This window comes from Physcomitrium patens, chromosome 6 (genome assembly GCF_059467195.1).
Source record: "Physcomitrium patens ecotype Gransden chromosome 6, ASM5946719v1, whole genome shotgun sequence".
Taxonomy (NCBI): Eukaryota; Viridiplantae; Streptophyta; class Bryopsida; order Funariales; family Funariaceae; genus Physcomitrium; species Physcomitrium patens.
The window spans coordinates 12,014,993-12,031,578 of NC_143415.1; the positions used below are offsets into that span (position 1 = coordinate 12,014,993).

Below are 16,586 nucleotides of genomic sequence, written 5' to 3' on the forward strand. Positions count from 1 at the left end.
TGTCCAGTTTTTGCACGTCTTCTAATGGGCTCCATGAAGGTTATTATGGCATCCAGACAAAGTTTTTGTGATAGACTACGTGCTTTTGCCAACTTGCTTAAAAATCACCTTTTCCACCCGTGCATCCTAGGAAATCTAATGGTATTAAATAATGAAAAAGTTAGCTATATTACCTATACCCAAAGTTTTATCTTATTTCATTGCATTCCAACATTGATATCAGGGTAGAGTCATCTCCGCAAGAAGTTTCCTTGTAAAAGAATGGTGCTTAGGTGGAATTTTAGGAGCACGTTTTTATTTATCCAAGAGTCAAAATTGTTGACTAATAGGTTAAAATTTATTTTAGTGGTTCAATGTAGAATTAAATCAATTTAGGAAATTTTCATATTTATGTCCAGACTTGCACAAGTGAACAAAATAAAAATAAAAGAAGGTTAGAAGGGTGGAAGATGTAAAAAATTTAATTAACTGAATAGTAACAATTGGAGAAGCAAATCGAAGATCGCAGAAGATTACCAGTGAACAGTAGAAGAGAGAAGAAGTTACTTTTTTAAAAAAAAACCTTCAAGAAAACCTTACAAAATCATAAAAAGTTCACAACTTTAGAAATGAAAATGAACACCAAAAAACACATGGACTAAGCATTCAAAGTTAGTATAAGCTGCTGTTACAAGGGCTTTAAGGCTGCCCAAACTTTTCCCTGCTTGCAGGTTTAGATAGAAGTGAAGGATGGCTTAAAGAGTGATTGGCATATCGAACTGAGTAAAATGAAGAGTATAGAATTCTTTTTGCACATTGTGATTCAGATCATTCTACAGAGTGATTTTCCCTTGCGGCCCAGTTTGTGGAGAAAAAGCGAGATTCCGACAAGGTTGCTCCCCTGGATTGGAGGTGTTTGTTAAGCCGAAAACTACAGGGATCCAGGTGAAGAACACACTTGAGAGATGGACTTCTGAGTGGACCATGAAAGGATGAAGTTTTTTTTTTTTTTTTTTTTTTTTTTTTTGTTTTTTTTTGTTTTTCCTACTTTTTTAGTTTGGATTGTTGGGGAGCAGAATCTCTTAGGCTCTTAACGTTGGAAGAATCGACGACGATGTATTTAGAGATCTCTTAATGACCTTTCATTGAAGAGTGAGCTCGACTTCCTGAAATCTACCATGGCTGCTGTACATCGCCGTGCAGAGAGAGAGAGAGAGAGAGAGAGAGAGAGCCATAGTGGAAACCACCTTCGAGAGAAGAGGTTGCGTTTGATCTCCTTCATTGCAGATCAACAATTCCCCTTTCAATCTCTTAGAGGATTCAATTGTGCTAGCTAAGCAGTGGATTCGGCTCTGCTTGCGCTTGTCCCTCAAAGAATGTCCCACTGAAAGTGAATGCCTGCTCATTGGACTTGGCCTTCTGCTTTGGCCGGTCACATAGTCTTCGAGATTCGAAACCTGGGGTTCATTTGTTTCTGTGAAGATTGACGTATACCCTTGACTTCATGTAGTATTCCGTTTGTTGGCGATGGTGGTGACATCATCTCCGAATGCTCTAATGTAAGAATTGTGTAAGGCACAAGGTGAAGCGCGTCAAGGCAAGGCAAATTTGGAGGAAGACACCAAGCGTGTGGCTGCATTGTAATTACAGTGTGCTAAGCTTTCCACGGAAAAGCGAATCTGTATGTTTTGGAACAAGTTGAATGTATAACGGAGAAGTTGAAGAGGGTCGAAGCGGGCTTGACATATTCTCTAATTTTGAGCTCTCTAGACCTTGACAGCCCTAAAACGTCCGACTGCACGGCTGGACAAAGGACCGCAGATGGTTTCTTTGGAAGAGAAATTAAAGAGCAACGATGTGGCGCAGATAAAAAGTTGAGTACGAGAATATTTTTTCTTTTTTAGACAGAAGATCAACTTATGATGAACTTCAAGGAGGCATATGACGAAGCTGGGCAATGTCGAAACATGATCCTTCAGTTAGAAATCTGTGTCCGCAGAGTGAGGCGGAGGCAACACTTACCTAGATCCAGATATCCAGCTTTACTTTAGGCAATCGTCAGTGCAAAGGAACAAACCCTAAACCTAAAGTGAAGTGTGCAGGAAGTGTGTAGTATGAATGAAATGTTGTGTGCATGTACGGCATCCCTATATTATTATTATATGATTGATATCTCATTGCTTAATTACTTACTTTTTCATACTTGTGAACTCCACGCCATGCTTTTACAGATTTATGAATTTCATTTAATTTGGACTAAGTTACAAAGTTGTCACCAAAAAAAAACAAAAAAAAGAAGAAAGGTATTCATCATGATTTTCAGGAAGTAAAAATTAGGTAGTTAATTTTTGTTTGATTAAGTACTAGTATAGTAAAATAATAAATTAGATTAGATGGTTGTAAAAAGGTATGGTCACAATTACACCACGTATAATACTATAAGAATTGGTATAGATAGAACTAGTGCTTTCCTATAACAATCAGTTAGTTACCTTTGTTTTTATTTTTTAAATGAGAAAAAAAAAAAAAAAAAGGTTGAATAATCTCGAATTTTGTGCTTAACAACAAGCTAGCAACTATCTTTTGAATCTATTATAAATTAGCTAAAACAATCATGAGAATAATTTTGTTTTTCTTCTTTACATTTAATGTCACTCTAGAAACATGCACAATATGTAAATTGTGGAATTGATTACCAACATACAAAAACAAACTTAACATAACATGATAGATTATAACAAGACTAAAAAACATTTGTAGTTGAGAAATTCATTTGATAGTTGATTGCATAAAAGTAGCCGATTATAATTAATATACATTACAAGCCAATAACTTGCTACAAGAGCAAAATAAACCATGAATAACCATTTTAATCATAATTTAAATCTAGTCTCTATTTATTTATTTATTTATTTTTGTGTGTGTAAAATGTAGTACTTTAGAACTTAATTTGGTGCTTATAAGAAATCTCACTCTATTAAACTAATAAACCTTTATAATAGAACTAATTAAATATAAGATCTAAAAAGAAATTAGATTAAATCAAGAATTAATATACATATTAGATTCTATTGCATGAATTCACAATACAAATGAATATTAAAAGATGTTGTATTAAATAGAGATTGATATAGAATAAAAACTTAATTTAAAGAATATTTATAATCATTGAAATTAATTAATGATTTCAAGTGAAATTAAATATAAGATTAATTTAAAAATCTGTATAAATTAAAACTATGGATTTAATTATAAAGCAATTGCTAACTATAAGTTAGAAAATATTTTGTAGACACTCAAATAGTAGCATGATTTAATAAGCCAGATTTGTTTCATAAAAAACATTCAATTATATTATTTATCATTGTCACAAATATTTTTGCAATTATCATGGTTATATTACTTATTAAAAGTATATATAATTTGTTTATTTTTTTTTATTAAAAATCAAATCATTCCATATAATAGCTTTAAAATGATGAACAACTTCTTAGAGATTATAAAAATACTAATCACATTTTTCTAAATAGCAATATAAAAAATATCTTTTTTTACAAAATCTTGTATTGTATCTATTACTATTGACCTCTACTAATTATGCATTATATTACAATCCTATGACCATCATATTACTTACTATTATTCATTTTAGTAGGAGGCACATACTATTAAAGAAAGAAGATATTTTGTTAATAAATGACTTTTTCTTAAGAAATGTTATTATACATTCTTCATTTTGAGTTCAAATATTAAGCTCATTAATAGAAAAAAACGAATCATATGTATAAAAAATCTATTTTACTAACTTAAGCACTCAAAAAAATAAAGATTATAATTTGAAAAAAAAAATTATTATATATATATATATATATATATATATATATATATATATATATATTGCCCAAATTTTTTTTGTAATTTTTAAAAAATTGAATGAAAAAATTATAATCTTTATTATTTTTTAAGATTATAAATATATTTATATAACAATATCAAATTAATAATACAAAAAAATTAGTTTTATTTAGTTGTTAAATTATAAATAAGAAACCTAATATTTTTTAATTTGAATTCTTAGTAACTGAAAGGTTATCTTTTTTATTATAATATAAATCTAAAATTTAAAATTTATTAATGATTTTTTATGATTGAAATGTATTAATAATATTTTAATTTAATAGATTGAGGATTATCTTTTAAATTTTTGACTTATTAAAAAGATAAAATTAATAAAATTTAAAAATTTATACTTAAAATATATGAATTTGATACTTCTTTTTTTAAAAAATAAAAATAACATATACTCAGATTAACATAGTTTTGCTTTTACAATAGAATTGTTATAATAATTATAAAAAGAACTAATTTTGTTTATGTATTTATTTATTTTATGGTTAATAATTCTTATATAAACAAAAAATGCTTGTATATCAGATACCTATGAAGTGTGCAAAAGAATATTCATACTTTATTAAAATAAAATATTTAAATTCAGTAGTTATGTTCATATTTTATGATCAAGGAAAAAAATTCAAATAAAAAATATTTTATTTGATCATGCATAAAACTGATGTATTTAATATATATATATATATATATATATATATATATAATCACAACATAGTGGATAATTTTTTTTATTTTTTTTATTAGCACCTTGTGATCAAGCTCAACTTCTAACTCTTCATCCTTATCTTCAACATCTCTACTTGCAATGCTTGCCATTAAGTTATTATTAGTGAATTATTTATGTCCCATTAAAGCTTTTGCAACAAGGTTGAAAAAAACCTTTGTTGTCATTAGATTGTAGATATATAGTCTTTGAATGCTATTTAAAAGATTATTATTAATTATGTCTTTATTCTTGCAACATTGAATTTCTTAAGAATAGTGTGTCAACGACATGAATCATAATAAAATTCTAAAGAAACAACACACTTTTGTAATGCTTAAAAAAAAAAGATAAACAAATGAAAGATAAGTATAAGATAAGAACTATAATGATTATTATCAAATATAAAGAGATTAGAGATTCTTGAGTTAAGACAAGAACATAATGAAGCTATAGAATTGAGTAAGTAAGGCTTTACTCTTGCCTCCATATATACTATCTAACTAAGGAGCTACATAGCGACATTCTATAAGTCATCCAACATGTGATTAATTTACAAGATGTGTATTTAATTTGCAAGGCAAGTTTCTAATATGTGCACTACATGGCCAACTTGTATTAGAAGTGGCCAATATGTGCAATACATTTTCAACTTGTGGGCCATGTTTTTAACCTATCAATTACTTATGAACCTTAGGAAAGTCAAATCTACATCTATAATACTTATAAGAAGCTTTTCCATAAGATATTATCAAATTTATTGACTTCTACATACTTCTATGTAATTCTTTTCATCTTTATTAGTGTTGATATATCCATGATACAACAAATGAACAAATTTGAGTATAAAAATATATTTGGCAAGTGTTAATAAAAGCATATAATTTTAAGTGACTTTCATCCAATTCATTGATGTTAACTAATTAACCTTTTAAATATATTTTTTTCTTGGTTTATTTCTATCAATTGTATTTTGTAAATAAAAGCATTGATAATGCCACTTGAAAGCAAAATTATTCTAATATATGTTGGATGTAGTTTCAATGTTATATTGAAAGAAAGCAATTCCATTTTAATATGCGCAAAGTCCAAATGACTTATTCCATGAGATGGTATATTATTAAAGAAAAGTATAATTTTGTAGTTTATATCTTTCATTTCTATGATTTAATTTAGGCATGTTTTGATACATGTAGTTATTAAATAGTAGTGCTAACTAACAAGTGACTATACAAAAGGGCTTTTATTTTTAACTGCTATAATCTTATTTTAATAATCTAATATCCTATATCAGTTAATATTACTTTTGTCCACTAATTGAAACATGACCAAACTATCAAAAAAACCGAAGATCCTTCTATTCCAAAGCAATATAAAACCTCATTACAAAATTAAATAATACAAACCAAAAAAATACTGAATGGAATTGAACATAATACGACATGAAAGACAAACTAAGCAAACAAAAATAGAATAGAATACAACTAAACAAAAAGATGCAAAATCAAACTTTATTAAGAGATAGGATCTGAAGCCCTGACTAGATGCCCTAAAGAGTACTGGCTAGTCCTATTTATATCTTATCCTACTACCCTGAATTTTTTAGAATGTTCTTAGGAAGTGAGTCCCATCTAAATAACTGCCTTAAATTCTTTTTCTAGAAGGTTCTATGGTAGGCCCTACTTAAATAACCATCCTGAATTCTTTCTAGAATGTTTCACGATGGATCTTACTTAGTCCACTAACCTAATCCCAATTCTAGAAACTTCTGTGGTTCTAACTGTCTATATAATTATCTTATCTATATCCTGTTATAGTTAATCTCCCTCCATTAACACGGAATGTGTTCGTTTTGTTCTCGATGGTATCTTCAAATCACCTCTTGGCAATGGGTGAAGTTTTATGCAAGTTTTCACATTGCATCGTAAATGAGATAATCTTTCTAAAGAACTTTGTACTGAAGTTGTAGACGTCCACTACCATAACAAAGGTAGCAATGCTCCAAAATGTTGTCTACTTCCTATTCTTGTTGATCATCAACTATAACTGGTAGTGGTGGTGGTTGGTGTTGATCTGAAAAGCGCTTTGGCTTGGCATGAAATTCCTTTAATTGTGAAACATGGAAGATTGGATGAATCCAAATATGTGGCAAAAGCTCAAGGCAGTATGTGACATTAGAAATCACTGCAGAAATGGGAAAATGTCCAAGCCACTGAGGTGCTAGTTTACAGATTTGGATTGATGTAGCAAGTGGCAAGTTGGCATTGGAAAGTAACACCTGATCATCCTCTCAAAAGATCTTGTATTGCTGACAATTATTCACATACTGCTTCTATCGATTTTGTGCTAAAATGAAGCAGTGCCATGCCTCTTGTAAGGCCATTGTAAGCCATTGTATAAATTCCTCCATTATCAGGTTGTTAGTGTCAATAGGACAATGAAGAGTTACTAGCATAATTGGATGCTGATTGGTATTTAAAAAAAATTATGAATAACCAATACTTGTTTGAATACTATCATTGTAAATAAATTTCAAGGGCAACAAGTATTCATCTCAATCATAATGATGAACCACTACAAATGCCCATAATATATTATCCAAGATCCAATTTGTACACTTTATTTGGGAATAGAGGCTATAGACAAGCAAGTATGTACATAGTAGCTTGAACAAGACTTGCCAAAAACTTCCCGTGAAGTATGGATCTCGATCTAAAATGATGACACAAGGTAATCTATGGTAACAAAAGATGGTATCAAAAAAGACTAATACAAGTATTGAAGCATCAATAACTAAGCACATAGTGGCCAAGTGAAGTTGCTTCGAGAATCGATCCACAAAGATGACAACTGCGATATGATTATGAGGCGTCTATAGCAAACATGTAATGAGATCCATAGTCACCTGCTCCCAACGAGCCTTAGGTAGCAAAATTAGATACAATAGTTTAGGAGACGATGCGTTGTGCACTTTGTTATGTTGACATAACTCGTAGAAGCATACAAAGGCTCAAACATTACAATCCAAACCTATCCAAAATCATGTCCTTGAGATCCGTTCTAGAGTCTTCTCTCGTTGTAGATGTCCAAATAATAGAACGTCATGTCCTTCTTGAAGTATGCGCGTTTGGAGTTTAGTATTGTCGGATACATAAATTTGCTTCTTGAAATAAAGAAAGCCATGATTAAGAGTGTAATCCTGATATCATATATTGTTCACTATTAGTCGATCGCTAACCATCTTGAAATAAGCATCCCATTGTATAGTTTTCTTTCATTCCGCCTCTTTGGTTAAATCTCAAATGATATTATTAATAGTAGAAACTTTTGCTTTGTCTTTCGATTTGTCCTTTAAGTCTGGTCTTTGTGATAAACTATCTAGCACAATATGTTGTCACCTTTGCTTGTACTCAAGTTGGATATCAAACAGCTGGAACTATTCTTTTCAATAATGATGCCATGATTTCATATTTTTCAGATGCAAATCATATAGCAAAGATCGATGGTTAGTCCAAACAACCACTAGCTTCTTCAATAGATAGTATTGCCACACCTTTATGGAGTGTACAATCACTATTTAATTTTGATCACGTGTAGAATAATTGCACTCTACCCTTTTGAGCTTACGTGATTCATATGCCACATGCTGAAGGCCCCTATCAAAGTCTTGTTGAAGGACCGTTCCAATAGTAAAGTTAGAAGCATCAATGCCAAACATACAAGGGAAATTAAGATCATATAGTTGTAATATTAGAGTAGTAATGAGTGCCTCCTTCAACTTATTAAAGGTATTTTGTTGCTCCAATTTTCATTCAAATGGCACACCTTTTTCCAATAGGTTTGTCAATAAGGCAGCAATGTGAGTAAATCGCCAAAAAAAATGGCGATAGTATCTACCAAGGCCTAAAAATAAGCGAATTTTTTAAGCATCTTTGGAGGTTGGCCAATCATCCACTACTTTCATCTTATCTTGCTCTATTTGTATGCCTTTGGAGGACAATACATGCCCCCAAACAGTGACTTCCGACTTCCAAAGTTTACATTTTAATTGCTTGCAATAGAAACACTATTTTGCAGCTGGCATAGCACCTCTCACATGTGTTGCTCATGCTCTTCAAGGATTTTACTATATAGGAGAATATCATCAATGAAGACAACTACATACTTATCCAAAAGGTCTTGAAACAATCCATTCATGTGATCGATCTCAAACTCCTCTCAATTACAAAATCCACCTTGAGCTTCATAACTTTGAACTCCAAGTCGCTACCAAATGATTGCCGCATCTTTCAAATAGCTGGCTGCATATATAATTCCTTCAGTGGTATTTGCCTTAGATAATTATAGGTATTGTTGCATGTTGAAGAGCCATTGACATACATCCTTTTGTCTTGAAGTTCTAAAGTATGTTCTAGGCTTAGTCATTTTCAACCTAGCAAATGTCGACTTTCTTCTTCGGGAGGCTTCTATTTGCCTTTGTTAAGTAGCTATCTGATGTAAGAGGTGTTGTATTTGAACCTCCATCTAGGATTGCTTTGCCATATCTTTCACATTGTAATTTCTCCTTTGGACAATACTATTATAATATCTTTTCACATCATGATTGACTTTTTAAGAATAGCTCATGGTAGCCTCAACACAATATCCAGTGTAACCACAACAATTGACCTTGGATTAAATGATGACTATTGACATGCTACCAAAAGTAAATAGTCTAACACTTGCTCTAATACCAACAAAACAAGACCATGCTATCTAAAAAACCCAAGATCATTTTATTCTACAACATAAAACTTCATCACAAAATAAAACAATACACATCAAAACAGAACTCAACGAAATTACACAAAGTAGGATATGAAAGACAAATTGAAGAAATTGAAATAAAATAGAACAAAATTGAACAAAACAATGCAAAATCAAACTTTATTAAAAGAAAGGATCTAAAGCCATTCTTGACCAAATGCTCCAAAAGGCCCTAGCCAGTCCTACTTATACCTTGTCCTACCACCCTTGACTTTCTAGAATGTTCATATATGGTGGATCCCATCTAAATAACCACCTTAAACTTTTTTAGAAGGTTTTATAGTAGGCCCCACCTAAATAATTGTCCTAAATTCTTTCTAGAATGTTTCATTGTGGATCTTACGTAATCTACTAAACTAACTCCAATTCTATAAACTTCCATGGTTCTAACTATCTATATAATTATCTTATCTATACCCTGTTATACCAATCATATCAAGTAACATCTTGTTTTTAAAATCTTCATCTTTTAAAAATAAATTTTTAATAAAATATTAATTCAGACCTTAGATTTATATAGTTATATTTTAGTATTGAAAATAATTGAAATATTTTATATCTTTTTTTTTTTTTTTTTTTTTTTTTTTTTTTCTCTTGATAATATTAATCTTTATGTATATTAAGTGAATTAAATACAATATCATTTAGAGATTGACTAATACAAAAAAAAAAATTCCAAAATTAGTATCTTTAGTTTTCGGTAGCAATTGTTATTATTAATTATTCAAAACATAATATATTTTTTATTTTTTATTGTTGTTTTTGTTTTTTTGTTTACACTCAATCACTTAAATAAATTTTACATTCAAATTAATAAAAATAAAACATATATTATATTTTTATATTTATATTTTTATTATGATTGATTTATTATTAATATTTTTATTAGTGTGTCATTACTTAAATAGTAGTATTGGAGGCATCATAATCAACTTCAAAATACATAAATATGTAAATATTGATTGTTTTTTTGTACAATGAAGAAACACATTATCTTTATAATTATTTTAGTTATTTTAACACATAAAATCATGCAAGCTAGTTTATAAGAAATATATTATATTTTTTTATTTTTATTTAAAAAAAAATTATGTAATAAATAACAATAATATAGAACTTAGATAGTATTGCATCTATTGCCAAGTAACACTTAATAAGTTTAGTATTCATTTAGTGTCTATTGACCAATCTAAATGGATACTAACCTTAATTATTACCAAACCTTTTATGTGACATGAATGCTTGCAAATATATTGTTTGGTGACTAATTCTGCTTCAAGTGTATATCTTCAAAAAAAAAACATACAATTAAATAAGAATATAATTCTTTGTCACATTTAGAACATCTAATCTGCTAGTTGTGATTTGACCTAAAATATATTTCTTTCATTTGAAAGATTTGTAAAATCAACAGTGGTGAACTTTGACATCAAGTAAAATATTTTTTTGAACAAAAATAATATTACTAGAATTAATTAAATGGATTGTTTCAAATCTCCATCTAAACCTAACTACCTAGAGTATATTTTATCTAGTGATTCATTTCATCATGAACTTATCAATTTCACGAAAATGTCACTCACGAATTAAGTTGCAAACATTTTGTACGTTTTTTGGCGTTTTCTGCATTGAAAGAATCTTTTACTCTGGGGGAGAAAACATCGACACAGCATGAAAACCACCCAATTTTCGAACATTTTCAGAGGTGAAAGATAGTGTGAAAGGTTATTGTTCAATAAGCTATTTGTATGTCCAAACAGAGTCCAAGCCTAAATGGGCACAACAGTCGGTGAGAGGAGTCTCTTCAATACTTAGCAAGTACGATGCTGAACAAATCCCAAAAAATAGAGCTTAAGGATGATGTCTCTGCAATGCAACGCAATCGTGGACAATTCGAAGTTCTTGAGCTGAGAGTACGTGGAGATGGTCAGAAGCTTAGGAATGACAGGCACAAACTGAACACAACTTCAAGTCCCACAAGCAAAAAAGTCTAGGCGTGCGTGTGCTGTCCTAAACCTCATAAAATTAAATTAGAAAATTATAGATTACAAATTACAAATAAATTGTTAGACATCAATTGTCAAACAAGTCTCTCACAATTCACCTCTGAAAAGAGAAGCTTAAAATACATCCGGGTGAAAATGTCCAGGCATGGAACTTCCTTCTTGTGCCTGTCGAAGGTGTAATGACAGGGAATAATTGTTCAACTCCAAGGTTCGTGCTTGTTCCTGGTATTGAGCAAGAAGTTGTTTCATTTGCTGCAGCTCCTGCGCTCGCACTTCGTGTTGTTTCTGCCGCTCATGTTGAATGGTAACAGCTCTTTTCAGAATCTGGTTATCATGAATCAGTCTACGATTCTGTTCCTTCAGCGCTACATTTTCCTTCTCGACGTCTTCTATGACGCGCGCAGAGCGGGACAATATGGCTTTTTCAAAACCCTCCAGAGTACACATAGCCCTTGCACGGGCATCATCCAGATTGCTCGCATTCTGCATTTGCGTTACCAAAAGCTCTACCCACTTGCCTCCCTCTGATTGAACAGGTGAAGATGTGGATTCCGCTTGCTGTTGCTGCTGCATACTAAGCTCATCGGGACAGTCTGAGAATATGGGCAGTGGAGGGCACAGTACAGTAGCATCCTGGTCCGAAGGCAGCGTTGTAGCAGCTTGCTGTGACGAAGATAAACGCAGCAAATTCAGGCTCTTAATGGCATAATCCAGATCATTATTCGAAGCGCCCAACACCTTCTCCACCACGTGCTCTTCCATATCAGGAAAGAGGGCATGGAGTTGCGAAAGCAGCAAATCCGCCTCAGGGCGAAGCTCGAAACACGGGCTACTCCCAGAAGGTGGCGTTGAAGTTGCGGTAGCGAACCAGAGGGGCGAATTCCCCTGCGCAAACCTCAGGCGCTTGGAAGTCGGCGGTGAACAGTGCAAATCCTCAAAAAGCGACCGCTTCCCACAGACCGCGGCAGACATCGCATCCAACAATCGCCCTCACGCTCCCTCTCCCTCTTCGATCTCACAAACCCTCCCCCTTCAATCTGCTCCACAACCCGCTACTACAGCAGATATCCCTCCACGACTCCAGTACCATGCTCCTTCTCCTAATATCGTAACTCACAATAATTCACAAACCAACACTCTTCCGCCGCTCCAACCTAAAAACCTTCCCTCTTCACCTCGTCCCAAATTCCTCCAAAGTTCTGCCAACCCAAGCAGCACTCAGACACAAGCACACCACATCCCACGCCAGCGCCAAACGCAACCTCCAACTCCGCCTCGACCAACAAGCCCCTCGCTACCACTCACTCACACCGAATTGGCGCACAACGCGCTCTTCTCGAAACGATAAGCCGAGCCTTGATCACTACGAGGTATGAACAAGTGAAACGTATAAGGGCAAGGAGGATGCGAGCGAGAGCTGCGGCGACGGCGATGGCTTTGGGGTTCGAGTGCTGGTGCTGGTGCGTGCAGGAGAGGCAAGGCCCAATGAAGAGAGCAGAAGCAGGAGAAGGACGGAGACGACGACGACTGGAGCTCTAGGGTTTCGTGCGAGCGAAGAAGCCTCGCTGCATTGCCACTGGAAGGCTGCCCAGCCCTGCCACGAGATCCCACAGGGCTGACACGGTGGCAGGTCCACTCATTGCCAATTAGGGACCACTTGCTTTAATCAATCCCACCACTCGCTCGTGTGTGTGTGTGTGTGTGTGTGTGGCTGTATGTTAGTTTATGTGTTCTTTTAATACTTTCATTGTTTTGGGGGTTTGATATTTTTTTTCTAATGTACTAATCAATGGTTTGACCTGCATTAAAGACTAGTGATTAGTGATTGAGTAATGTTGTTGTAATTGTTCTGGTTGTCATGTTGTTGTTTTGGCAAGTAGAATGTTTGCAGAATTATCAAAATTGAACATTTGAACATAGAATAGGCATCAATGAACATAATTGAATTGTTTACATTTTTTTTATTGTGAAATTTGCAACATATAATTCTCAGGTATTATTGTGTATTTATCATTGTGATGGATTGAACTTGATTTTTATATTTTTTAATATTTTTAAAAAAATTTAATTGACTTCATACTTTCATAAAATCAATTAAGATTGATTTTTTTTATATGGTATAAATAGTATTGTTCCTCTAAATATTTTTTACTTGATCCACCTAAAGGATTATTTTCTACAAATATACAAGAAATCATTCCAAAAATAAATAAATGAATATTTATAAAAAATTCAAGTATTCAAAATTTGTCATAATTTTTATAATCAAGACATGAAATACCATATTTTTGTTTATAATATAATTGTCACGGCTATAATCATGTAAGCTAATAATTACATATAGAAATAAGTAGAAGTAAATAAAAGTAGATAAAAGTAAGTTAATTCTATAATATTTAATATGAAAGCTTCTTAGAAGCTTCATAGACACTGCTTTGACTTCATAGGTGTCTTTAATTGACTTTTTGGATTAGAAACGTGGTCAACAAGTTGGCCATGTGCCACACATGTTGTTAGCTTGACGATCAAGCTAACTATGTGGCTCACACGTAGAAAAACTTGCCTTGTAAGTCAAGGCATGTGTCCTACAAAGTCAACACATATTGGAGGTCCTATAGAACGCCGCCACGTAGCCCCTAGTTAGATAGTATATATAGAGACAAGAGTGAAGGCTTCTTCACTCTTGTCAACTCCTTTCTTGCTTCTAGTCTAGTTTCAAGGGTTTCTAGTTTTCTTGTCTTTTGGCAATAGCCATTCCAGTTCCTCTTTCAATATATATACTTGTTTATATATATATTTTATTACCTCTCTTTGAGTGAAGGCTCACTCGTCTGAATTGTTTTTTCATTGAGTTCTTGTCCTTGACAGATTGACAAGAGTACACCTACAATATCAGAGCTTTGTCTAACCTTGATTAAGAGTGGATTACCCCTTTTTCTTAATAAGATATAAGCGTATTAGAAGTTGCGGATTACCCTCTTCTAAACTGATATTGTCCTTAGTATTTTCTTTGTCCGCAAGTCCTCTCTTCTATTTGTCTTGAGCGATATTAGACATCTTCTCTCTTCTAGGTGTTATCATGGCAGAACTTCTTGAAATGAAGAGTGCAATGGCACAAATGCAAGAGCAATTGAGGGAGTTAATGCTTGTGATGCATCAACTCAATTTACCACCACAAGGAGCAACAAGATTGGCAGGAAGTGAAGATATAGAAATGGTTGGAGCTACTTCAACATCTGCACCAAACCATGTCCTTTCTCCTATGGTAGAACGCCCTTCAAATGTTAGAGAACCAAGAATTGCCCTACCCGAGAAGTTTGATGGCACCAGATCTAAAGTTTGAGGATTTATCAATCAAGTGCAACTTTTGATTGAACTTCAACTCCAAAGCTATCCAACTCCAGGATCACAAGTTAGATTCATTAGTACGCTTCTTTCAAGTTCGGCAATATCGTGGTTTTCATCTTTTCTTGAACGACGAGATCCAATATTGGATAATCTAAAGGCTTTTCTGGCAGAGTTTTGATCCATGTATGGAGAACATGATGCAATTCGTGTTGCAACCAATAAGATCCGTATTGTACGACAAGGTAATTGATCAGTAACGTTATATGTTTCATAATTTTGACAACTTGCAACTGATATCAAGTGGGATGATGCTGCACTTATTAGCCAATTTCTCTACGGATTACAATATGAGGTAAAAAAATTAATGCTCAACTTACCTGATCCTCAAAAATTGAGTCAAGCAATTGACTTTGCTGTGAAGTGCGACAATCGCCTTTTTGAATTCCGATCTGAGAACCGTACAAGTGGACCTCAACGTTACTATAATTCAATGGCAATACCAACATCTCTTCAACACATACATTCGGAAGTAGAGGATATGCAAATTGATGCAGTACGTTTCAAACCTCTTACTGAGCAAGAAAAGACTCGTCGTCGTCAAGAAGGATTATGTTTATATTGTGGAGAACCAAAGCACACTGCTCAGCATTGTTCAAAGAAACGACGCAATCACAAAATGAGGAGTATGGCTGTGAAAGAAGATAATATGTCAAAAAACGAGTTTGTCCAGCTACAATAGGGACTGTGCGGCTGGAACCTTGCACAACTTCTAGTAAAGGTCCTATTCTCTCCTCAGAGCCCTCTCCTTGTTTTACATTAAATGTTATTTTAGGACCTAAACATTACAAAGTCTCTGCCTTGTTAGATTCAGGAGCCTCAACGTGTTTTTTAGATGAAGAATTTATTAAAAGACATAGCATATCTTTAGTAAAGAAAACTAAACCTGTTCATGTAGAAGTCATAGATGGTCGTCCATTGTCTTCTCGAGATATTACTCACGAAACCCTTCCTATAGAAGTAATAATCAATGGTCATAATAGTTTTGTAGTATTTAATATCATTAGATCTTCCTCTAATCCAATCATTTTAGGTTTATCGTGGTTAGAAAAATACAACCCTCAAATAGATTGGATTTTCCGAACTCTCACTTTCTCTGAAAGTATAACTAATAGTGTAGTTAAGCAAGTAGAGAGTCATAAGTCCAGTTCAATTAAACCCATATTTATAGGTGCAAAAGCTTTCTTGCATGCTGCTATGAAAGAATCACCATACATTATTTATGCTACACGCATTTCTACTGGTGAAAAGACTTCAAGTGGCATTCCAAGCCAATATCAAGGATTTCAAGATGTATTCGAAAAAATGAATGTGGATACACTCCAGAAACATCGTCCCTATGATTGCTCAATTGACCTTCAAGAAGGAGCACAACCGCCATTCGGACCAATCTATAGTTTATCACAAAATGAGTTGGCTGAACTCAAGGGGTATATTGAAGAAAATCTAGTCAAGAATTTCATACGCCATTCTAAATCTCCGACAAGAGCTCCAATTCTATTTGTGAAGAAAAAAGATGGATCATTGCGGATGTGTGTTGATTATCGAGGACTCAACAAGATTACCATCAAAAACAGGTATCCACTACCTTTAATATCCGGACTTCTTGATCAATTGAATCAAGCTAAGATCTATACAAAAATAGATCTTCGAGGAGCATACAATCTAGTATGCATCAAAGAAAGAGATGATTGGAAGACTACGTTTCGAACTAGGTATGGACATTTTGAATACAACGTCATGCCTTTTGGACTTACAAATGCACCAGCACCTTTTCA

General features: G+C 33.1%; 1 protein-coding gene across 1 annotated transcript; it reads right to left on the reverse strand.

Moving 5' to 3' along the window:
* Window positions 1-11,400: 11,400 nt before the first annotated feature.
* Window positions 11,401-12,935, reverse strand: LOC112283090 (uncharacterized). Its single transcript, XM_024521390.3, has one exon. It carries the CDS (start codon window positions 12,373-12,375, stop codon window positions 11,518-11,520), a length of 858 nt encoding a protein of 285 aa, XP_024377158.1. The 5' UTR covers window positions 12,376-12,935; the 3' UTR covers window positions 11,401-11,517.
* Between the last annotated feature and the right edge of the window lie 3,651 nt (window positions 12,936-16,586).

What these genes read in the sequence shown, in the direction of transcription:
- LOC112283090 (XM_024521390.3), bottom strand. Translation starts at nt 12,375, where the DNA reads ATGTCTGCCGCGGTCTGTGGGAAGCGGTCGCTTTTTGAGGATTTGCAC.